The sequence below is a fragment of the Triplophysa dalaica genome, chromosome 1 (assembly GCF_015846415.1).
Source record: "Triplophysa dalaica isolate WHDGS20190420 chromosome 1, ASM1584641v1, whole genome shotgun sequence".
Taxonomy (NCBI): Eukaryota; Metazoa; Chordata; class Actinopteri; order Cypriniformes; family Nemacheilidae; genus Triplophysa; species Triplophysa dalaica.
The window spans coordinates 13,663,416-13,689,186 of record NC_079542.1 but is presented as its reverse complement, the minus strand read 5'-3'; the positions used below and the strand labels follow the sequence as shown (position 1 = coordinate 13,689,186).

General features: G+C 40.0%; 1 protein-coding gene across 1 annotated transcript in view; it reads right to left on the bottom strand.

The window, feature by feature from the left end:
* Positions 1 to 1,146: 1,146 nt before the first annotated feature.
* The window catches only part of cdh11 (cadherin 11, type 2, OB-cadherin (osteoblast)), a 44,210-nt gene continuing 19,585 nt past the window's right edge, over positions 1,147 to 25,771 (bottom strand). The window contains exons 2-12 of the mRNA XM_056749446.1: positions 15,695 to 16,190; positions 14,605 to 14,899; positions 13,796 to 13,915; positions 13,021 to 13,188; positions 11,080 to 11,267; positions 8,626 to 8,879; positions 8,314 to 8,450; positions 7,608 to 7,729; positions 7,136 to 7,253; positions 3,344 to 3,595; positions 1,147 to 2,770 (exon numbers count right to left, since the gene is read on the bottom strand). Coding sequence (XP_056605424.1) covers positions 2,274 to 2,770; positions 3,344 to 3,595; positions 7,136 to 7,253; positions 7,608 to 7,729; positions 8,314 to 8,450; positions 8,626 to 8,879; positions 11,080 to 11,267; positions 13,021 to 13,188; positions 13,796 to 13,915; positions 14,605 to 14,899; positions 15,695 to 15,946 — 2,403 coding nt within the window. The 5' untranslated portion in view covers positions 15,947 to 16,190 and the 3' untranslated portion in view covers positions 1,147 to 2,273. The remainder of the gene's footprint in view (positions 2,771 to 3,343; positions 3,596 to 7,135; positions 7,254 to 7,607; positions 7,730 to 8,313; positions 8,451 to 8,625; positions 8,880 to 11,079; positions 11,268 to 13,020; positions 13,189 to 13,795; positions 13,916 to 14,604; positions 14,900 to 15,694; positions 16,191 to 25,771) is intronic.

Sequence of the window (25,771 nt, the reverse complement as noted above, 5' to 3'; positions counted from 1 at the left end):
CCAGAAAGTAGGACTTGTGCCCTCTCGTCGTCAATTTGAAAGAAAAAGGTGACATATGCTCATGCTGCTCGACACCTGATCTGTAACCTTGAAAATGTAAAATCCTCTCATGGCCTTTTGTGTGTAAATGTGACATTTTGAATAAAAAGCACCATAGTGTTGTCCTTTCTAAACTGTTGTAGCAAAACGGCAAGATTCAAAGCAGATTTTCTCAAGCTCAGTTCAACTTTGAGATTTCAACAGATAGGATATTTTTTTAAACCGATAAGCTCCATTCTAAAACAAAAATAATTGCTTCGTAGTTAGCCATTAACAGTGGGATTTTCAGGATAAAATGATCATGATTAAATAAAATTGATTTCTTGATGTTTTTTCTCACTGTTGTGACTTGCTTTAGATAAAACTATCTGCTAAAAGCAAATGACAAGCAGTTCCATACCCAATGCAAATATACCTCACGCACGTTCCAGCTCTTTAATACAGCACAAAAACATGTTAACAAGAAACTACAGGAAATAGCTTCCGTCCTACGTGACCATCTCTCCTGGTCTGCTGATATGTCCTCTTTGACAATAACATAGGTGGAATAAATAACAAGAAAGCTCTCCAGCAGCAAACCGGTATTTTTAGCTGCTTGTTGAGAGCAGCCTCGGCAGGTTACCTTGAAGAATAGCTAAGGGCTATAGCTCCACTGAGCATGCCTCTCTATCTTATACATGGCTGCAGTCTTCCTGCACAGGAGGGAAGGGCCTGCAGCATTCCTCTTCCATGGCCCTTTTGGGAAATTGGTGTCAAGCCTAATTCAGGTGCGCTGAAGTTGTTTTTTATGTAACCATTTCGCTTTCTTTTTTAACAAAGTGCACATTGACCTTTCAATATGTGGCCACCCTGGGAGAGGAAAGAATGCAGGACTCTGCTGGTAGACAAAAGCGAGACCCACCACTGGAAAGCCCTAAAAGCAATGAAAAGCTCTGCACGTCTCTACGAGTGTGAATGCGACTCATGCGACGTGCAGCTCTAAAGTACCGCGTCCTCATTCAACCTTTGTGTTTTGGTCATTACTTGTGCTACAGCGAACAATATGAAAACCATGAAAATTGTGAAAACCGTTGATATTTGTCTGTTCACACGCATTAACCCCGTCAATCTTTTTATAAAAAGAGCATTTATTTCAAAGTTTTTTTGCTTCTTGGATCGAAGCACATAATAAAGCAACAGTACAATGTTCATAAAATATAAGTGTGATGCTGTAATATTTTCCTTACATGTTGAAATACTGATATTTGTGTGTATACTAAAATAAGAACTTTTAAAATTGTACAAATAGTTACCATAAAATTGACATAAAAATTAGCCATTTCTCACTGTGACAGGACAGATTGCTATTTTCTCGCAAAGGAGAATAAAATAAGCCATTAAAGAAAATAAGAAATGAACGAAAAATGAAAAATAATGATATCATCATAATGAAAAAAGAGAAAGATTTACATAAACTGATAGGTGTAAGATTGATCCTCAAGAGACCTATTTTGCACATTGTACTGTACATACGTTATAAGGACTTTAGCTTGCTTTAGGATATAGCTTTCAAGTTACAAAAATGCACTGTGTCGCAAGAGTGTCCATTAGTTAAGGCGATTTTTGAGCTCACAGGTCTTCGTGATTGTTCATAGATGGAACTGGGCTGTAGTTTTTTTTTCTAGGTGACAGAAACACACTGCGTCTTTATGCTGGATCCTTCTGCTTCCACATGTAAAAAAAAAAACCAAGAGGACCTGTTTGGACAATATCTCCAAAGACAACATGGAGGCGCTACAGAAGTTACAAGTCTTAATTTGCTGACGTTCTTTCCAGATTTCTTAATAAGGCAACTGTTTATTCTTCGTTCACAGTATCAACAAATCCATGTCTGCCTGTGAGCCATCTCCATAACCTCAAACCTGTAGGAACCTATAAACATTAAAAGTGAAACATAATGTTCTTAAACAACACCATCACGTATTTCTTGATTTCGTACACGCCAACACATCCCGAAGAGTGTCTGTTTTTCTTTTTTGTGAATTTTTTATTATTCCTTTACTTCTTGCTCCCCCACAACACATTGCTATGACCCTTATGCGTCTGGTATACTGCAAGTATACGCAAAACTAACAACCTAAAGTTTACTATAAATCGATAAACTCATGGAATACTTATAGTAAACTTCACGAAGAACACACAGTTAGTGGAGGAGGCTAGCGTGGAGGGAGATGAAAAAGACTTTGTAGCGAACGTTAAGAGTTGTCATCGGCCGAGTCTTTGGTGCCGTAAAGATCGGCGAGTTTCTTGAAGCGTGGCCCCCAGCTTTGAAGGTAATCATAGTCCAGGTCCGAATCTGTTGTCACCGACTCCAATGAACTGAGAGAGCCGGCGACAGAGCCTCTGCCTTCGTAACCGTAGATCTGAATGGAGTCGTACGGGGGCGCCGTGGGGTCATTGTCTGCGTCGGAAATCCGTGTTTTGATGAAATCGTCCACATCCACGCTGTTACCGATGGGCCTCATACCGGGGCGCATGGCATACTGCAGCTCAGGCTTGATGTCCTTACGAGCCAGGAAGCCGTTGGCACCGTCTGGGTTCTGTAAGGTGGCGATGTCAAACGCTTCAGTGTCCTCTTCTCCTCCTCCCTCATCGTCATAGGTGATGATGTTCTCTCGAATGTCTTCCTCCTCAAACACGATCAAAGGTTCTTTCTTCTGGCGGCGTAGGGCCACGAACAGCACCACTATTGCTGCGGAGAAGCAAACAAATGTCAAGCGAATACTAATGGTGTCCGAGAATAGCATCTCTAACCAGTTCTCTTATTATAGTAACTGGAGATACAATGACAAATAGTCCCTGCTATATACAATGTTATAATGCCGCTCTTTAGTAAGTCAGCATAACGTGAGACAGCTAATATATTTTGGAGAATGATCATGTGCAGCATTACAGGTCTAAAATAGGCCGTTGAATACATTTTAAATCCCAGTTGTGAAGATGTGATCAGCTTCTGGGGCTGAGCAATGTGAATAAATGATGGTGTGCATCTTAACCTCACTGTAAAACATCTGTTCTATAAATACTTAAAGCTGGAAAGACAACTTGAGAGTTTTTTTGGACTTGAAATGCAAATATTGACATGCATTGGGTCCCTATAAGATGCTTAAGCCAACTGAGCAAGACCGCTCTTATTTACACATGGCTGCACAAATATTCTGCCTTTCTTTTCCTATATTGCAAATTTTGTTTTATCGGAAATGCAATGGCAACATAAAAACTAGCTTATAATCTAAAATGTTTTAAAATGCATAATCATCCTTACCCAGCAAAATAACAATACAGGCCAAGATGGCGATCAAGGCTCCGGTGCTGAGCCCTGCCGTCAGGATGAACGGCTCCACGTTGCAAGACAGTATCGTGTCTTTGCTGTCGCAGCTGCACACGCGGACGATCAACGTATTGGTGCTGCTCATTGGTGGCACGCCGTTGTCATTGATCTCAATAGGAAGGTGATACACATCCTGGGTCATTCTGCTGAATCCCTTCCGTATAACAAATATACTTGCGGTGCTGTCTGCGGAACCAACAGAGGAACATGTAAAACAAGTTTAACCCAAATGAAGATGAGATTACGAGAGTTTAGTAAAAAACTGAATTGTAAACATGCTGAACAGAATCGCTATAAAGTTCTGCTCTCCTTGGGGTTTAGGTGCCATACGAATGAGTCACAGTCACCGGTAAGAGGCAATGAGGTGTGAATCCTCCGATATTAAATTCATGTTTAATATTGTGAACATTTATCAGCTTTTGGAAGTGTAATCAAAGTTAGAGCGGAGGGAACGCTATTGGTTTTATTTGCAACTGGGAGGGATGGATCAGTGCCAATGCACTTCCCTGACTCAGAGCAAGGTCACGCTGAAGGCGTAGATGGAGTGAGTTCATTTAGGGGTCCGGGGTTTAGTAATTTTCTCTCCCTCTGACACCACCGTCTTCAACCCTTCGGTGGCTTAGTCAGGGAAGGGCGCTAATGATCAGCGCTCGTATAGGACGACGCCGCAGCAGACAGGCTCGATCAATCTGCCGTTATACATTATAATTCTATATCATATTCTGTCAGGTAGATTACCACAGCCGGTGTAAAGTATCAATTTGCCACATCTGAACCGGAGACAGCGCCACTGAGTCCTTGTATACAATTCAGTGTTGCTTTTTTGAGGTATTTAATGGCAATTCTATTGGGGAAAAAACATGCTTTTAGAAATGGCGTGTGCCAGGAAGGGAGCATGACGGCATTCGGGACTTTTTTTTGATTTGAGGCCTATGTACAGTGCTTTAAAAAAATATTAGACCACCTTGTCATAGTAAAGAGAGAACATTTTAGGAATCTGTAAAAACTTGATTAAAACAAACAAACAAAAAAGACAAAAAAAACAAACTTAAACAACTAAATATTCTTTAAAGGGGGAATACAACAGTGTTTTATGCATTATTACTTTTTTACAATGTTAAACCTGCTGGCATCTCATGCTTAACATGGTCAACTTGTCAAAAAACGAGTTGGACGTATGACGTAGTATTTCTGTTCTTGATACACACCCCCAGCACTCCATCTTGTTTCGGAAAGATTTTTAGTTTTTACAGTTTCGTAACAGGGATCCATTCCTTTTATTGGCCAATTCTCCCGGAAAAGCAAAAAGTGTTTTCCCTGCCATTCTTGTAAATGGTAAATTCCAAAATGTATAGATAACAACAATTACATTTTAGCATTAGAAATACTACTGTGAGTAAAGAGTTTACACATACTGATTGATTTACCAAAATGATTGTTCCTGTAATGTTAATCACCAATAGCCTGCGGTTAATTTAGGACACAACCCTTAAATTGTGTGATAGAATAAAACAATTTTTGGCTTCATAAAATATTTATTTTGGTTTTATAAAACATAATTTGAATCGGGCATCAAAGTTGGTCACTTTTATCACTAAAACTAAACATCAATAACACTCTACACTCCAAATAAGTGAGTTCATCCAAATAAGTGACACATATTTAAAGTTGAAGCAAGTACGTAATCAGCAGACCTTTATTAGGTCTTTGCGAAAAGAGCGGCCACTCTGCAGAGGCTCATTTTTATGGAGCTTTAGATAAATGGGTGGGCAAAGCTGTTGAAAACTGTATCCATTTGAAAAGCTCTGGATCCAGTCAATCTGAGTAGCCTAATCTGTCTGCCTAATATTGTTGGCTTTTGAAATGGCCTGCTAAAAAGTGCTCATCTCATTTCTCATTACGGAAGACCAAATGGGAAATAGAGAGTCGTTTCTCTCTCTCTTTCCTGTCCTCAGCTTCTCTGTTCACATCTATTGCCTATAGAAATATGTGATTTTAAGTATGCAGTGAATGCACATCTTACTTCTTTACTGCATTTGCTCTTAATTGTTTTAACACAGAGAAAAGTTTATTTATTAACAGCTGCTACTTCACAGTTGTGGGATGTGTGTGCAGTATATTGTTTTAGTTCTTATATTGCCGTTTTGTTTGGAAATGCATGTACTTTGGCTAACAAATCATCTTTAGCTGTTACTAAAAGCACTATACAAAGTAAACTTTGTTGTTATTATTAATAATGTTAAAATCATTGTTAATTACGTAACATGGCTGGTCATGTGATCTCAACATCCCCTGAGATGCTCCGTGCAAAACAAAGCAGATACTTTTGGCTCACCGATATAAAAGTCTTCAGCCATTTTTTTAATTAGCATGAAATTACTGAGTGCACCTCTACACCACAACAGATCATTTGGGAGTCTGTAGAAAAATCTTCTTTGAGAAGAAAGTTTTCACAGGGGAAACTTTTGAGAGCAGTGTGCTATTAAGGAACAAGTTATTTAATCATCAATCAAACAATAATTATACTGGAAACAGCGACTGACTCCATTATCACATTTCCAACCTATCGGTGGTCAAAGAGAAATTTGCAAATGCGCTGGAATATATGGAAATCTTACAAAGTGCATTTAATATATCAATTACTACAGATGGTTTCAGCGGCAACAACATAAGCGTTATGTAGTCCAAACTTAACTTCCCTATCTAGACATCTGCAAAGAATCAATAACTGATGAGTAGTTTTAATATAATTTTATCAAATTAATACACAATAAAATGCATATTAATATTGGTATAAATTAAATATAAAATGAATTGTTATATTAGAACCAAGCACGGAGTGGAAGTTAACTTCCGGCCAGAGTGAGCTCACAATAAAACCGTCGATAGCACTTTGCTCAGATAACACAATTTGCACATATAATTTAGCCACCAAGTAGTGCGTCTATATAAAAATAAACGAATCGCCCTCAAACTGAGCCCTACCCGATTATGATGGCACTCCTCATAAAGTAGTAGACCTAAATCAGAGTTATATGCCATATTTATTTTTCACACAAATGTAACATACAGTCTGTTTAATAAGCTGTACTATCTTAAGCTCCTATGTCACATACTGTATCATTTTCCAATTTGTGAAAACACATTTTCAATGTTACTTCAACACACCACTTTACAAACTACTTCTGTCAAGCACCGTATCATGCTGTCTAACTTGACTGAGGTCCATTGAGCTAAAACTAGTCTACATCAGGATGGGCTCCTCAACATGCTCCTCTGACCTGTGTCTTCCTATGTGATGCAAGTCCAGTAAGACTCACACATGTCACCTTCTGGAGTAAAGCGTGGTGTTGAAGGTCTCCAGAGTACACCGAGCATGATGCCTGAGAAACAGATACAAACACTGCTGCCTACCAGCTGGGTTTCTCCCACGTTCGGAATCCACAGATGGCGAAGCTCAAACGAGAGAAATGCCTCCATAATTAATAAGAGAGGAAGTTGACTTGAGTTTGCCCACCTCATCACGACCTAATTACCAACACGAGGTTGGTTGAGCCACTCTGTAGACACTCACTCCTACGGATAAATAAACTCATTTGGCTTGGAATTAACTAAAATATTTTGTGTTTTCAATTGGCATATTTCCTAAGGCAGTTTACTAGGCTTGAAAGAGGAAGTTGTGCGGAGGAAATGATTGTGTAATGGGGTATTCTGTGTCTCACACACCTCTGTTGTCCTTGAGGGAGAAATTTTGGTTGTTGGCGACCTCGGGGGCCAGGCTGAAGTGGAAGTGCTGGCGCTGGGCCATTTCATCCTTATCCACAGCACTAACTGTCTCGATGAGCTTTGGAGAAGAGAGTTCATATCAGATCATGTTAAATTGGTTAAAACCACTAGGGCATGCCTTTAAATAAATGTATGCCTCTTTTATCTCTCTCATCCTGTCTCGTTTTTTTTTTCTTTCCCGTCATTCACTCAAACTACCAACTTTGCAATAAAAGGAAAGTGAGCATGGCATAGATTTAATTTAGACATTGTGATAAAGTTGTGACCTCATTAGGAATGAGCTAATTTATGCTTCCTGTAACAGTTTGGAGACTTACATTTCACAGTTTTTTATTGAAAATATATGGAGGGATTCAAGTAAAATAAGCAAAATAAAAAAATACCTTAAGTGAATGCAAACACAATGACTTACTTTGCCAGGGTTGACATTCTCACACACAAAGACTTCACTTTGAGTGGCAAATTCTGGGGCGTTGTCATTCACATCTTTGACTTTGATATTGACTCGTACTTTCGCATCTTGGTGATGGCCGCCTGGAACGAAAAACAAATCAAAAAGAGACACAAATGAATTCATGTTTGCATACAGTGTTGACTTTGCGGTGATTAAACTTATTGTAGAACGAGACTTCAGAGAAGACAAAAGAAAATACCACAGCGTGTTTCACAGTCTACTGAAATGATCAGCATTTATGAATGCTAAATATTATGCGTTCCACGTAACAAAATAACGTTTTCAATGTAGAGCTCTAAACATGAATTTCAGATGCTGTAAATTATTCTCAAAGAGCATAATGAAAAAGAAAAATGTATCAGATGTTGTATCCAAACACACATAAACACTAACTGCATATGGAGGAGATCAGAGACTCGCAGAAATAAATATCTAACATTTTAAGGCCAATTACACACTGTTTGCCGAACTGAGGCTATCATTTGGAGTTTTAAGAGGTAATCTGTGGCTGTCTCTTGTGAAATCATGCCGGAGCCCTGGCGACACTACAACCACATAAGAGCAGGGTGGAGGCAGAGCTGGGGAGCTTGGTCAGGGAAATTTTTTGAAAATGCAAGGCTACCATGTTATTTGAAAACCACCAAAAAGAGGGGGAGTGACCTACCGATCTCTGTAGCGCTGACGGAGATATTGTGCCACGTTTGTGCTTCCCGATCTAAAGGTCTTGTGGTCTTAATAATGCCGTCCTCTGGATTAATAGTGAAGAACTCTTCCAAGTCTGTATAGCGTGGGATCATATATCTGGGAAGAAAGAGTCAAATTCAAATGGGAACAATTTCTTTTGTTATTTTTAAAGACACAAGAACACAAGAAAGCTATATTGACATGACCGAAGTAAACCATATCGAAATGACATACAGTATGTACAGTTTTACTATCATCAAACATAATTTTTTTTTTATTTTTTAGGCTCTACCTGACTTGGTTGTTCATCATGTCGGTGTCTTTGGCATGCACACGGCCAACCAAAGTGCCTGCTGGGGCGTTCTCCTCCACCTCAAAGTTGTAGCTGGGAGATATGAAGGCTGGGGGCTCGTCTGCATCTTCTACCGCTATTTTCACAAGGGTGGTATCTTTGTACGGACCCCAGGCAATGAAACGGGAATCCATGTGTGGATTGGAGGCCTCGACCTTTAGAGAGTATGATCGTTTGGTCTCAAAGTCTACAGGCTGAAAACAAAAAGCCAGAACTTACTTTAGTCAATGAATTTTTGATAGATGCTGTCAATACAAGTTAGATATTGCCACACATGTTAAAATATGAAAATGACCAATGTCAATTGATTCTACATTATTGGAGTACAGAAGGTACAGAGACACAAAATAGTGCTGAAGAGATAATCAATAAATCAATAGGAACACATGAAAGTGGGACTTTGAAAAAGGTGTCATTGATGTTGTGTAAAAATATGGTTCTTTAATAGTCATTCTTTACTAAGAAATAATGATTTTAAACAATGAATAAAGACACAATGGTCTGATAAACCAATATTCACTCCTGTATCTAAAAAAAAAGGAAAACTTCATAAATCTGATGAAACTAGATGGCACTGTTGTAATACATTTGAGAAGGAGACACAATTCCGAAAAGAAGCTTTTAACAGAAATAAAAAGAATATCATGCTTCTCGCAGACATACACCAGTTCAGTTCCCAGTGTCTTAAACAATGTCTATACGATAAACACGAATGCATTTAACACGCAAGCAAATTAAACCGCCATTATAAAAGCATCTGTGCTAAAGCGGTGGTCTGGTCTGCCTCTTCCTCCTACATGGGCAGCTTTTCACACGTCCGCCTGTTTTCTGATTAGCGTATCTCACCCGTCACACTGCTCAGTCACAAATTACCAAGTGAGAATTACACTCAAAGGGGACATATCGACTCAAACACACGCTCACACGTACACATGCCGGCCAGCTCTGCGTTGATTGGTTCAAAGCTGTTTTTCTTGCTTCCTCATTCCCTTCCCTCCCCTTTCTATTTTCTTTTCTTTGAATCTCTTTAATGAAGCTGCCAACGCTGGAAACAAGTATGACCCAGTTCTTTCCTCCAACAGGTTGGAAACTATCCTCTGTTTATTCTGACAACACAGGTCCCTTCTCTTCTTCCATTTCCCCCCTCACAATCCTTTACTTTGGCACCTAATAACTCCCGACCGAACCTAATCACAAGCACATAATATTCACAATAATGCCATGTCTCCTCTTAATATTCAGCCTGCGTCGCCCGCCTGCAGTTGAAACAGAATACTTGATTAAAACCCTGGCAATTCCGTCAGTAATTTCGACTTTAATTTTCAACATGCTTTGAAGAGCAAAAGGTGATGATTTCCCAAGAGGTGTATCAGCGAGGCATTGTGTTATTGAGTGAAACAGCGTTTCGTCAAGCTGATTGTTGTTGGCATGCCGTATTGTCTGTTCTCTCCCCCTTCTGCTCGCTTCTTCCCCTCCTTGCCATTCTCTGCCATGGCCACAACGTTTAAAAATCAGGCGAGGCTGAGGATTCCACACGTTTGGTGCACCACGCGCATCTCCTTCGCACAAGTGACTAATATAAAATCCACCGCGGTGATTCCTCACCACATTTCGCAGTTACAAACAAACACAAATCGCGATGATCCGTTATACTTGCATACATTTTCATTTCATCTAAATGCTCGGTTTGCCTTTCTGCCTAATGAAATTGCCACAGTACTGAAGCTGATATCAGACATCTCGAGCTGTGGAAAATCACCAGCAGGTGGCAGTGTTGCGGCTGCAGTCAGGGGCTGTTTGGCTCTCAGGCTGATGCTGGTTGCTCCGTGCAATGTGAGGATTTCTCTCGACCGCAGGCGGCGGAGGAACGGACGGGTGGCAGTCGAACCTGAGTGGCTGCGTAATTGTCTACATAAGCCAGGGACTCAGAGCAGGGGAGCAATAACACAAGCTTCAGCTGAGCGCTGCAGCTCAGCGCACTGCACGGCCCAGATGAGATACCCTCACACGGGGAGAACCAGCTATGAAAGTCAATCCTCCTCTCAGAAATAATAAGGAAGGTATGGCAGTGACATCGGAATTATAGAGCGGAATGCTCCAGACACCTGTTTGTAAGACCACAACACACATGCATCCATGCAAATAAGAACCCAAATTAAAAAGCAAATAAGCGACATGCAAATAATTCCTTGGGAGCAGAAAGAGAGAGACACGGGGTAAACGCTTGGATAGAAAATTCAAATCAACACTATCTGACAAGAACACCTCACCCTTTCCCATGTGCTTTGTGCGCTTTCTTCCGTTCGCAATCACTCTTACATAACAATCGCACGTACTTCTTTGGCTGTCGCTTTGCACCCTAACACGCTTTCAGTCCTCAACGGTCTTCCTCACCTTCTTCAGTTTTATGACAGCCTCCTGGGTGTCAGAGTCTTTGGTGATCTCAAAGAAGTTCATTCCGTCGCCCTCTAAGATGCGATAATCCACCAGCCCGTTTTCGGCTAAGTCAGGGTCTTTGGCCTTCAGCCGGCCCACCTCCTCACCAGGAATCTTGTCCTCAGAGACAGTCATGGCGTACACACCTGTCGAGGAGAAGAATGAGTCCCGTGAGCTCTCGGGAAGGGGTGTGGGGGAACGGGGGCAGAATGTAATAAAGTTTGTAATATCTCTGAGTCACAGGCAAGACAATTCATGATCACACTGCCCACTCGGGAACCAGTTCGCTGCGTGATACCAGCGCTACCTTCAGCTGCCTGGCACCTGCGAGCTCTTAGCTAGGAGTGTACGTGTGAATTTTGAATTTGTGATTAGCGAGAGAGTTTGCGTGTGGATGTGGGTGGGTGCATGAAGACTATAACGGACACCTGCCTGAGGCTGGGGCTCGCAGAAGGACCATATGGCTCCACTCTCTGTCTGCTGAGAGCCAAACGCTTCAGCTGCACTTACAAAAATAACTCCCACATGGGGAGGAAGTCCTCACGAAGAAAGGCCAGGGCATGTAAAGGGGTGTGCTTTTTCAATCAGACTGAACAGAAAGAAAGTAATGCGGCATTCTCATTTGACTTTTGTGAGCTGCGTTTGTAAACACGTGAAAGGTCGAGGTATAAGAGTCTGTTACTGATGGGTGAATGCATATATCCATATTGACAGCTGACTGCCTTTTAAAGGAATAGTTGACACAAAAATGAAAATTGCTTCATCATTTACTCACCCTCATTTTATTACAAACCTAATTCATTTTCATTTTTTCTAAAGAACACAAAAGAAGATATTTTGAAGAATGTTGGCAACCAAACAATATTGGTCCCTACTGACTTTCATTGTAATTGATACCAATTCGATCTTCTTTTGTGTTCCACAGAAAAAACAATAGTCATATTCAGGTTTTGAACAACATGAGACTGAATAAATGCTTGCAGAATTTAAATTTTTGGATGGACTATCCCTATAAGCGAGGCGAGCCGCATGAAATACCCGAAGCTCCGATTCTGACCCATACACCGAGCCAGACAGTTGTCTGCATTCAAAGTACTCCCTGAACTTTTCCATCATGAGGTAGGCTCAAAACCATCGGTGAGGTAGATTTAAGGATCCGCTAGCCTAAGCTTCTCATTGTGGCCAATAACCTTGCAATGTAAGTTTATTTTGGTCGGTGAATAACAGCTTCTACAATCACCAAAACACAGGGATGGGTATGAGCTGGACTACTGGGACAAGGCTGCTTTCTGCTTTAGTCAGGGAAAAAAGCTTGAAGGCCTTTTCTTACCGAGCCTGAGGCTCAGAGTGCACAAAAAAGCAGATACTCTTGAGGAGATTTATAGTGGCGATTTCTGCAACAAAAGACAGATAAAATCTATGTGCTTAGTGTGCAGTTTAATGGCACATTGGCAACATGCGAACGCCGGCTTACGGCACCCGTTCTTTGGGGTGCACACAAACATCGTTAATATTTTATCCAGCATTTCACGCTCAAGAAAACTCGGTGTCATCATGTTCGCATAGAACGTTCAAGGAACATTTGAATAATTAAGCTGTGATATTTTCATGATAACATCTGTAGCACATATTAGCAGATTCCGGCTTGGTCCCTGAGGGCTTGTCAATGTTAATGTGTGGCTGGAGGATTGAAGTGTGGAGAAAAAGGAGCTGTATACTGGCTAAATCCAAACTATCCTCCCTTGGTGGAGAGGTCAGTGTAATGTTATGTGTAGCCATCAAAGACCAAGGCATGGCAATAGTGACAATAATAACATCTGACAGGGATAAAGGCAAACAAAAGATTATGGATGGTTGAGAGATAGAGAAAACGAGAGAGAACGAGCAAACCCATCTCACCCTGAGCAAACTTAGGAGGGTTGTCGTTGACATCACTCAGGGTGATTTTAACCTGAGTGGTCCCTGACAGCCCACCCATGTGTCCGCCCATATCCTTGGCCTGGATGACGACAATATACTCCTGTCTTGCCTCTCTGTCCATGTTGGGAAGAGCTGTTCTAATAATTCCTACAAAAATGAACACAAACATATTGGGCGCTCAATCAGCTTTCATACAGTATTGACCTTGTTGCTATTATTTGCTGTAAGTTGGTTCAGTGCAGCTTTCCAAACAGACTTGACATCTCAAACATTGGTTTCACTGACACTTTACACTGAATTCAGAAAAGGAAAAAGCCTGCCTATCACTCTTTGTTAAGTCTCATAAAGCGCTTAATATAAATGTATTCCCCCATCATTCTCACAGAATACATGTGGGACGGTTGTAAGGTGGCTTTGTTAGTACCACACAGATAAGCCTGCAGTGAATAAGAAATGTCAGCACTGAACGGGATCAAGCAAAATATCCAGCTTTATTTTATTAGCATCATCTGCTCCATCCCTTCTGCAGCCACCGGGGAATTGTAGGACTAATCTGACCACGGGTTAATTTAGCTTCGAAACAGCAAAGTTCTCTCGAAGCGTGAAAAAACTACCCTTTTCGTTCCCAATCCTCACGCTGCGGTAATTGAATTGAAGCCAAACATGACATTGCACGTGAAGCATATCTGAATGCGCCATTGGCTTCGCGCAACCTTGCAGAAGATGGGTAAAATATCAATTCTGGCGAATATACCTGTTTGTGGTTCCACAGAAAAATAAGGCTGCCCTTGTAGGATGCTGTAGACCAGCCTGGCGCTGTTGCCGTATGTGGGGTCATCTGCGTCTGTAGCTGTGACCTTTATGACGGAAGTACCTGAAGAGGAAGGCAATAATGTTGACTCATCAGCCATGATACGGAATCCAACACTTTTGGATCCCGCCCAAAGGTATGAAAAATCACCTCCCACTGACATTCACAGCAAGGGATAATAAAGATTGTGCAATTTAGCCATTTCTCATGTTATGAACTTGAGTTTGAATGCCATTTCAAAGGCAACACCAATATTTCCAGATGCTCTAAAAAATTTTGAGATGAAAAAATATATCAAAGGTGCCTGTTGTTGCTTCAGGCTTTGCATGTGTGTGTGTGTTTTGCTCTAGCTTGGCTTTTCCCTGAAGTCTGATTGAATTTACCAACTTGTCGCAAAGTATCTAGAATTGACCTGGCCAAAACCAGCCTTTCCGGGATCCCACTGGTATTACATGAGCTGTGAATAGGGGGTATTGGGGTAACAGATCGTTACCCCATGACAGGACAGCATTACTGATGATGTATTGCTCAGTGAAAAAGCAGTAAACACAAACAAATGTAAACACACACACACACCTTGACAAGTCAGCAGTCTGACTGCAAAACAACAGTTGCAACAAGAGTTTGAGTCACTTTCTGAGAGTCAGGTTTCAGCTGTTTTGAATAATGCATGAGGAACAAGCAGTAAGGGAAGGGCTCATCGAGAAAGAGAAGAAGTTGACAAATGTGTCTTTTCTGAGGTTCAGACTTACCGACGTTGGACATCTCTGCCACGTGAGCATAATACGGCCCGTGGAGGAATTCTGGGGGATTGTCGTTGATGTCCTGCACCTTGACAATGAACTCAGACGGAGGCTCCAGGGGTTTGTTGGTATCTCGGGCCACAGCCTGGGCGGTCAGGGTGTATTGGGCCTGTTCTTCTCTGTCCAGAGTCTTTGTAGCATGAATGTTGCCTGTTTTGTCATCAATGACAAAAATAGTGCCTGCACCTTCCCCTGATAGAATGTATTTAATGTCTCCATCCCCTTGATCCACATCCGAATGGAGCTGGAAGGACAGACAGGGAGCACGTGAATTAGGATTATCAGCAACAATGAAAACTGTGGAAAGAACGCTGAGACTAAAGCAGATCTTTGGTCACCCATGATGTCATCACATTAAAATTATTTTATGATTTGCTCACCCTCATGTCATTCAAAACCTGTTTGACTCGACACAAAAATATTTTGAAGATCTCTAAACAACATTGGCCCTCATTGAACTCCATTTTATGGATTTCTCAAAATATCTAAGAAATAATCATACCGGTTTTTAACAACTTGAGGGTTAATATATGATGGTAGATGTTTTCTTTGTGGATTAACTAAGCTTGTCCTGAGTATACTGAAGCAAACATAATTTTATATTAAAACCAAAGCGTTTCACACACACAGATTTGAGTAAGTCAATGTGGATTATGCTGGTTAAAATGAAATTAAACTCATGACACAGAATCTCCCCACTCAATAAGTTTAAACCTTCAGTTCCATTCAAGTGGGAATAAAAAAGCCAACATGCTGCAGGTTTGCCATGTAACTATTCGGCAGGCCCATAAATCGTCCATTTCCCCTATGCAAGAACCATAGGGGACTGCAGCGTTATTAAAAAGGAAATCCAATTTATAACCTTTAATCAAGTAGGCCACTGATTGCTTTGTGGAACAAATGGAGGATATCGCAAGGACTCTGTCTGTAATGAAACCCCAATGACTTTCATTTACAGCATAACCTTAAGAGTACAAAGAGAGAGGGGAGATACAGAACGAGGAGCAGCACAACAAGAAGTTGCTTATTTTCCACTTACCCGACCTACTAAGACGGGATCCGGGCCTGTGTACTCCTCAATGACAAAGAACTGGTTCCAGACCCAGCCCCGTTTGGAGCGGTGAAGCACCTGGCCCTCTTTGCCTCTCTCTCTGTGTCTATGTGAGGACAGATGCCGACGATGGCCACGCTCCCTCGGTCCCGAGCCCCTGTACGTCGCCGCCGCTGCAGAGCTCCATAGTGCGGCTCCCAAACATAAAAAGATCACCTGCAGTCTCAGTCCTTCCCACATCCTGACCGCACTCTCCACTTCCTATGGGCCTTCCTGTTTACACCCGTCCTATGGGTTTTAGAGTCCAAAGCGAATCCTCGGAAACTGTCTTCTGGCTGGTTGGATTTTTAAATGGGGTGAGGGGTTGGGGGAGGACAGGAGCACAAGGACTGCAGACCTCACCGGATTTGACTGGCCATGCAGAGATTCATCATAAAAATTGTACTTCTCCTCTTTTTGTCTCTCTCTTTCTGAGGAGCTGATTCTGAAAAGAAGGAACAGATCATCGGTCACATAAGAGGGCATGGGTACTGCAGGACTAAGTGGATACAGAAAAAAAAAGTAACGATTGCAGTCTTTCTAAATTATCATTAGTAGTGAGTATTGACTCGTTCGTTTCCCGCATTCTGTCTAACTGTGAGGCACTTGCTTTTAAATGCTTGTGTCATTCTTGTCTTGGCAGGGTATTAATGCGAAACCAGTCGGTGAACGTAAACAGGTGGGATGGAAAATTGGATATGTGTCAAAATGTTGGACCTGTGCATCAATATCGACAAGAGAAAAACACTCACTGAGCTTAATTTCATTCTACGTCCTTTAATACTGACTTTTACTTATTTCAGTTTATTTTAAGCAATTTTTACTGAATTCAAAGCGGTGACTTGGTTTTCCTTTAATCTGTTCATTCATTTGCTCTTTCATGAAAAAAAGCTTAAATTTCACTGTTATTGGTACAGTATAGACCAGTGGTTCTCAAACCTTTACGATGTATGGCCCCCTTTTGTAGAGAGTTCCTCACTTTCTGGCCCCCCCAAATAAAGACTTAGAATCTTAAACTTAGAATTTTAATTCAACCAAAAACATATTCAGTTATACAATAATGGAACATCAATTCTTATGGTTGATGGTCTTGTTTTTTTATGTTTGATCGCATAAAATGTATGATAAATTTTAATACTATAAAATGACACAAAATCTGTGGTCCCCCTGGATCCAACCTTGGGGGCCCACAGTTTGAGAACTACAGGTATAGACTACTGAAACTGGAATTGTGACAACCACAGGGAGCTCATATGTACAACACGCTTAATGTGTTGGACCACACTGGAATTGTCAAAGTTAAATAGACTGTGTTGAAATATATTAATTCATTTTGTAACAGTGTACCCTGAACTAATTAAGCATCAAGAGGTTGTAAGCCCATTTGCACTTATTCAATTAGGCATTACCCAGCCAGTGGTCTACCAGCAAGCCATTGTTGCTGCAATTTTCCATTTTGCACGATATATACCACAAGGCAGTTCATGTAAAAATATGATGAGAAAGAACTTTCTGTTCAATTCCAAAAAGGAAAACATATTAACTAAGTCCAAAGAGCACAAATAGTCTGTTTCCATAGAAAACAAAAAAGGGTCATATTCTCAAACTGAAAAATTCCCCACACCGACATCACAAACAAATCCTGCTCTAACAGCTGTCAATAGATCATTTTACAGACCTTTACCAGTGTAAACACTTGTCATGTTACACATCCCATAATTAACCACTTGAGGTGTTGTGTGAAATCCCGTAATGGCCGCTCATCGCTCTCAAGCTGGGTGTAGGTGGATGTGGTATGGGAGTTGGGCCCGCTGGGTATTTTCTCATCCAGTGAGCCGCTAACAACCTTCAGCTTTGACAACAACAGCCACGGTGGCCCGTTGCGCCCACACATATACACGCTCGCTGCACCATCCCCAGCCTAATCACAATGAGTCAAATCCTCACTTCACAGACGTAAGGAGGAGGGGTTTATAAGAGTGTGAAAGGCAGTTGAGGGGCGGATAAGGGAGAGAGAGAACCAAACCAAACCGATCCCCTGTCTGCAAAGCAAAACTCGTAAAATTTGGCCAAATAAAGTGCATTCAGCGGGGAAGTAGGACAACGAGCGCTCTAACTCAGGCAGACCCCCCTACTGTCAGGGCCTATAATGATTACATTATATTGCTTTACGCATTTCTCAGTCTCGGCAGTAAATTGGCAGCGGTGCTTTAGGAAAAAGACATTTTATCTCTTCCTTCATTATTGAATGGCCACCAAAATGTCAGCATGCTCTGTTAGTTGGTGCGGTTTTACAGCCACTCTCAAACGTTTCTTGACGTTTGAGGAATCCACAGCATTTACTTGAGCGTTTAATCAACATGGCTGACATACCAGGCTGAGGAACCGGTGCCATTTCAGATGCTATGCAATATCAAGGAAAGGGTGAAATTTAAACCAGAAAAGCAAATAACGGACATCTAGAAATGTTTTGATATCAACTGCTCACCTTTTAATTAAGTTCATGCGTTTTAATGTCAGACTAAAACTCTGGGCGCAAAGACAAAGATCCAGAGACATAATTTCACCATTAAAACCACAACCACAGCATGTTTTCGCAAAATAGTTCTGGGCCTTTTCTTATTCATCATATCAACATGCTTTGTTTCAAAACTAAACCACTTGATGATTTAATAAAAAAGAAAGCAAACATTCCAGTAAATGTTCCACTCCCCCCGTCCCCCGACTGATTTATTCCCGTCCTGACTGGATCTTTTGTCTTTTGAATTACAAAGCAAGTCTAGAGTCAAGCATGATAAGTGATTCACTAACCCTGCAATATCTGTAACATCTGTAACAGTGATACATTATGTTATTTATTAGGCACTCTTATCAGCCAGACGTTTAAGTGTTCAGGTGTGTCTACACTAAAACATATTCAGAGGGCAATTTGAGCTCATTTAAAAGGGGGGGGGGTGAATATATTAACACTGACATTTCTAAACAGTCAATAGAAAGAAAGAAATGCAGACATTGTATTTTGGGAGTGCCGTATAAATGTGTTTCAGCAGCGGACTGTTTTAGTGAATGCGGGGCAATGGATGAAAATGCCTCAGTGTTTTGGAACTGCAAATGATCATGCTGCCTTACAGCCTATAATTACTAGTTGAATATATTCAATGGAATATATTACACATCCCTAAAACCAAATAGACCTAAATTATAATAAAGAGTTATGGACTCAGTTGCCAATGCAAGAGCATAACAGAATTGGAAAAGGAATTTGAAATAAACATCCACCAAACAGAATTGTGAGATTACACCAATCACTTTAAAAGTAAACAGGACGGCAGGATGGATTGATGCAAAAATGCTAAATATGACATAACAATATATTATATTGCTGAAGTCCTTCTGAAACCTTTCACTCCATATTTTGAGATTTTCATTTGTAGCCATCAATCATTATTTTTAGTCTCCCTTTATGTTTTTTACTAGTTTTTGCAAATATCTATCCAATAAAAAGTATTAAAAAGTGCTTGTCAACTTGTCAGCATTTAATCACATAAAAAGTAGTGATTTTTTATTTTCCAGTAAAAAACAGTGGATTTCAGAAGGACAGCTTTGTTATAATATTAAGTATACTAGTATGTTCCTATTTAAGTATTATTTTTTATTCTTGTTACACTGAAAGTGTAGTTTACATTTTTAGTTTACTTCAAATATTTAACTGCGGTAATACTAATAGCACATTTAAATACAATTTAAAATTTTGTAAGGGCTGTCATGGTTCTACTACAAGCATATTGAATCTATTCTATGAAGGTTCTATGACATACTTCCACACAAAGAAGAATTTAGAGATAGAGTTAGGGCTCTTGAAATCAAACAGAAGTAAAGCTTTTTGTCTGAAAGAGTCAGACCTGAGTAAAAGACAGTTATTCTGTTCTTTGCACAGTATATTCCGTTAACAGCCACTTACCCTGTTGGTTTCTGAATTTTAGTACCTATCACTAAACGAAAACAGAAAATTACTGCAATTCAGCTGCAGGCACACTCTGCTCCTCTTGATCTCTAACCACAAACTTGGTATCTAATGAAAAGTGACTTGAGAGCAAACACTAATGTGAAAACGGTATGGTCAGTTGTACTCTGTTTCGCTCCATTTTTCTCTTTATTCCTCCCTCGCTTGTTTTTTTAATTCGACTCTCAGCAGAATACTGTGGTTTAAGACCAGCCAAAAGCACACCTGCAAAACTGGTGTGAAGCAGTAAAGATGATTCATCTCTGTGTTGATTTGATATATGCCGCTGTCTGGTTGCTCCCTCAATGCAGCTACGCTCAATGTTGCTCCGAGTCTCTCAGATTGTATTTGTATCTTTGTACACATGTGCACATAAAGCTTATTCAATCTGAAACGGCCTTTGCGGTAACCATACATACACTTCCATATTCATTTCCATGGGGTTTCTGTTACCAAGAGATAGTTTGGGGTGATATCTTAGCTGCAAACTTAGCAAAAGGTATGGCTGCCTAAGGGAACTATTGATGACCAAGACAGGCATCAGTTTTTAACCATGCATGGCCATTTTTTGTGAGTGTTTAATAAATAATGATAATAAATAATGTGCTGCTGAAGAAGCTGAACTTTATTATACAACTCCAGATAATGTCACTGGTTTTTGATAGTCTATTGAGATTGGCATTATAAATCATGTTTGACAGTACATATGAGCGTTTTCTTGTAATAGTCAGAAAATGAAAATGATGTTGTCATAAATGTACTTACTCTCCAAACCTGTGTGACTTTCTTTCATCTGAAGAACACCATGGAAAATAGAACTTAACTAAACAACACGGGCAACCGTTGACATGCTGTAGACAAAATAACTGGACTCAAAATGATCAAGGCATTTCTCAAAGTATTTACTTTTGGGTTCCACAGAAGAAAAAGTCATATAAAGGTTCGGAACGTCATGAGGGTGAACAAACAAGGATAGAATGTTTATATTTGTGTGAACTATCACTTTGAAAAGAAATTTCAATAGTGAATAAGTAACCTAGCTTTTGCTGTTACTGACAGAGAAGAGGGCTGATCGAGCTTATTAGGATTTAACAAAAGATAGCAGTTTTTCCCACACATTGACATTACTTGGGCAGGTATATTAATGGTTGGACACCATTAATGAATAGGAAACACTGATAATCATTTCATGTCTGACATCAGAACAGAAAATATGTGAGTATGGCATTCAGTTGTATAAAAAAGTAGTATAATGTGACAGATCAGGGAGTAAAAGATGTTTTTTTAAATTGTGCTATATAAATAAAATTGTGTTGTATAATTGTATGGAGGAGATGGGGATGGAGGTGGGTTTTGAGTGCAGCATGATTAAGCAGCTGATAAGGAGCAAATAAATGCAACTTACTGGAAATAAGACGCAGTCTAGTGTGTGTTGGATGACCATTGCTTAACGTTATTTAGCTTAACCTGATGTGAACGGCTGATTCAAGCTAGACGTGACCTGCCAGAACTAGTGCTACGCTTGATTTAAGCAAACCAGATCAAGTTTTTCAAACTGGAAACTTGTGCAGAGTGTCTTTTAAATCTTCCGTTTCCAGTTGTTGTTTGTAGTGGTCTCCTCCAGACAAAATATATCAACCCCATTTCAAAGGGATGAAGGTCAAATCGGCTCGTACATTCTGCCAAGAAGTGAGGTCTTAATTGATAATAAAGTAGAAATTCTCTCTCGAACGGCTAATTGCTGTCTGAGGCACGGAAGCTAGCAGGCTTTTAAAATGTGCAATGTAACAGGAAGGCATAACCTCTAAACATTACACACGCTCCTGATGGACCTGAGATTTGAGATGTGTATCTATTCACTTCAAAGTTCCGCCATCAAAGCCAGTGCAGATGCTGTCACGACGAAAAGAGCTTTTTGGTTTCTCATTACCCAGCAGCACTTCCCTTGGTCAGCGATTGCGCTCACAGGGCGAAACCCAACTCTTAATTGCCGTTCAATTACAAAGACTAATCGGTGGAGGTGTTTCGCTAACAAAACTCCCTCAGCCTGGCTAACTGCAGTGCACAACTAAAGAGCTGATTTGAATTCTAAAAAGGTGACAAATGTTCATGCCTCTCTCTCCTGTATTTCCTGACAGGTCTCGATTATGAATATTCTAACATCTTTGGCCGCAACTCTTAATTATGAGTTAAAGGAACAGGATGGAAAACATTGTGCCCTTGCTGACGTTAGTGTCCATGCGACTATTCCAGCCAGCACTGCACAGCAGAAATGGGACGTCAATGGAAACTAGTTTCTTATATATATGGCATCTAACAGTCGTCCATTGCTCAGACCAATGGTGAAGGAGGCCCTTGCGCTTTCTTAATAAAGTCTGCCGTTGTCTCTATGCTGCTCAGGATGGTGGCACGTGCCCTTGGAGAAGAGAACTGAGTATCACCTTACTAGGGCACACAAGGCTCAGCATTCTACTTATATTACCATGAAAGACATGAAGGTTAGCTGCCTAAAGGCAAGAACAAGAGATCACTATATATAAAATGCATGCATTGTATTCCCTGAAAACCTTGATTTAAGTAGGAATTGGCCTCAAATTAATATCTGGCTTCATTAGACCACAGCAATAATGAATAGAAAGTTTGTTTACATTTAAGACTTATTTTAGTTAGAATCTAAGTGTCGTGCATAAAAATGCAGATGGTTGTGTACGCTTGTGTCTTTGAGTCACTCAACCCAACTGCTAAAGCCCATTAAAGCTTTACTCATAATTATTAAACACAAGCGTCAGCTTTCGCACATGTCTGGTAATGATAATTCCTCTCATTATTCATCTGTGCTAACACATTACCCTCCTGTTTATTCATGCAAGTACAAATATGGAAGTATTAATAACAATCTGTAAATCCCCCTAGCCAGCCTGTGCTTTTCTGCCATACCCTCAAAAAACATATGAAATAAATAAATAAAGACATTGTTACAAGATGAAAATGCGAAATCTTTTAATGAATGGTTTATAAATACAAAAAGTACAATTTTCATTTTGCAAATGAACGAAACGTATGATTAGTTTCAAGCAATTATCAAGGAAATTACATAAAAAAACAACAGATAATCAGTTTGAGACGAAGTTCACTATTAATACTAGACATTAACGTCTATAGAAATAGCATGTGCACGGTTGACTTAAAACTATTCAGCAATGAAAGATGATTTCAGCGTTCTCTCAGCTGACACCTTGGATGTCGTTTAACACGGTTTCTAATTATTTAAGACGATTGTTTCTTTCTTCTTTTTCTCCTTTTTACACATAAATAACATTTTAATTATGTCTTCACTTATTACGCTATTCCAATACGCAGATCATAGTTTCACAGTATACCCAGGAATACTGATGACTGGCTTATAAAAACAGTGACTAAAGACAGCTGCATCTCCACAGAGCTTCAATCACTGACAAGACACTTCATTCATTATTCAAGTGTACAAGGCTAATAAAGGCCCTATGTTTTCTCTTTTGTCTGACGCACAAGGCCGCAGAATATTTCTGTCACTGTGGAAGATATGCTTGCGTATTTTCCTTTAAACAGCTCCATTACAAAGAGGTGAATGGTGAGGGCCTGCCAAAGCCTCTCATTCCCAAACCTTTTTATTTCCTGGAAAATGGAGGACTAGTCAGGGCTTTCAGACAGCCGCGTCCCAAAGGATCCGGGGAGCAGGAAACTGCGGTGTCTGGAATTGATTTGAGGCGAAGGGAAAATAAAATACTTGGGATTCTTGAGGTTGGGGGGAACAGCAGACAAAAAGTCACGAATCCCACCAAAAGCTATGTATGGAGACGCAGAAGCGAGAAAGAAATGAGGCTATTATATGGTACTGTGACAAAGTTTGGGTGGATTTAGGGAACCGTATCAAGTCGCAGAGCCCAGGCATCTTATCTGACCTGCCAACTCCAATATTTAAGTCGCTAGGCATATTTCAATAAAACTCCCTTCTGAATTTCAGCGTCTATTTTATTTAAATCCTTTCTTTATGGCACTAGCATCTGCAAGCTATTCAATGCCTAGGTCGCTTGACTGACAGCTTAATTGTTTGACTTTTTCAGAGATGATTGAAAAGCAAATGGTGCATTGATAAACGTCACTCGATTTTTTTTATATCTTTTCACCGAGCTTCACCTCTGAGGAGAGGTTAATTCACTGAATTGGTAAACAGAGAAATTAAACCTCACAGCCATTTCAATAGCATGCAACGGAAAAGGAAAGAATGCAAATGACTAATATCTAGCTGCTTTGACACAGAACGCTTCATATATCAAGTCAATAAATAAATAAACAACAGATGTGTCTTAAAGTATCATGTCCCAGATCTTACTCTCCTTGTTTACAAATGAATCAATAAATATAGACAGAATAAACAGAAAGACCGCCTTATCTATAAAAGTCCTACATTATGAGTCATCTTTACTCCACCTATAAATAGAGAATTCTATGTACTTGTAGCAGTATTGGGAAGAATATACTGCATATATATTTTAATTCCATCACCGACCACAAACAAAGTGACCATCCCAGCTCCAGCTCAGGCAATTCTATCCCAAACCAAGTGCAAAGACGGACTACTTGTCACATTAATGCTAAATTTACAATACTTAGTATGTAATGCTAAACTTGCATCACATGAAAGCAGGTTGAAGTTTTAGCTACAATCCTCTGTTTCTGTATCGATCACAAAAGAAGACAAAATTAGACCTAAACAGTTTCAACAAATTAAATTTCCTAAATCACAACTAATAAGCTCACCCTATTTTTCGTAAACATTTACTCAGTAACTTTTAATCAAAGTCACTGAGTGCAGCAGTGACGCATCAGAGGGGAAGTGGCCCTCCCGGCTGAGACTGGTTTCTCCCGAGGTTTTTCCTCCATTCATTTATCATTGGAGTTTGGTTTCTTCGCCACAGGGCCGTGTTGGCTTGCTCACTGGGATATTTTATTAGATATTATTTATTAGAAAGATCTTGCTTGTTCTATAAACACCATGCGCTGTGTTTATACCGTTTCTGTGTTTTTCTTATTTTCTCCTGTAAAGCTGCTTTGGAACAATGCACATTGTGAAATGCGCTATCTAAATACAATTGAAGATACAATCCAATATGTAAAGTCACAATTTCATTGTTGCAGAAAAGATCTCATGGCTCCGGGCAGCAGACCTGAAACCGTCTGTATGGTTGTTTAACAAGCAATGAAGGTCAAGGTGATGAGCAGGAAGAAGTTTTGTGTAGGCCAGCAAAAAGGGAAATCAAAAGGAGAGAATATAGAGACCACTTCACTGCTTCCAATTTCCTCTTATCAATGATGAAGACATTTGAACAGATGACTGTGGCATTGAGCCTATATCCCTAATCCCTCTACAGAGAGGATAGGTATGGGGAGCTGGGACTGAACCTGACACTAAAACAGACACAAAAGCATTTGTCATTTCCCCAACATCCTCCTAAACCACAGGTTCTCAACTGAGGGGGCAGAGCCTACTAGGAAGCCTCAGAACATTTCTGAGAGAAGCAAATAAGTAAAATGATTTATTTAAATGACTTTACTCATATTATTCAAGGGACTAAAAATGAAATAAAAAAATGAAATAAAGTTTGAATGAATAAAATCAGCTAAAAACATATACAAACGTCAATATGTACTGTATAAGAATGTACATGCACTGCTAAGCTTCTACTCCCAGTTTCTGCAGTAACAACCAAATAAAATCGAGTAAGAGATACTTTGACTTTCAAATTGGAACATCCTGTTTTTATAAGTCCTCCGAATTATTTACTAATGTTTCTCTTATTAAAGTTAGTCAAAAGTTAATAGAAAATTATATTCGGAACAAAATCTGAGGAGCTTTTATGTCCTTTCCCAACAGCCCTCCTTTAAAAGATAAAAATCCATTCCTTTGTTAAAAACCTTGAAATAAAGCATAATGAATCATTGTAGTGTATTGACAGAGCTAGTGTCTGTTGATAAAAAGCTTG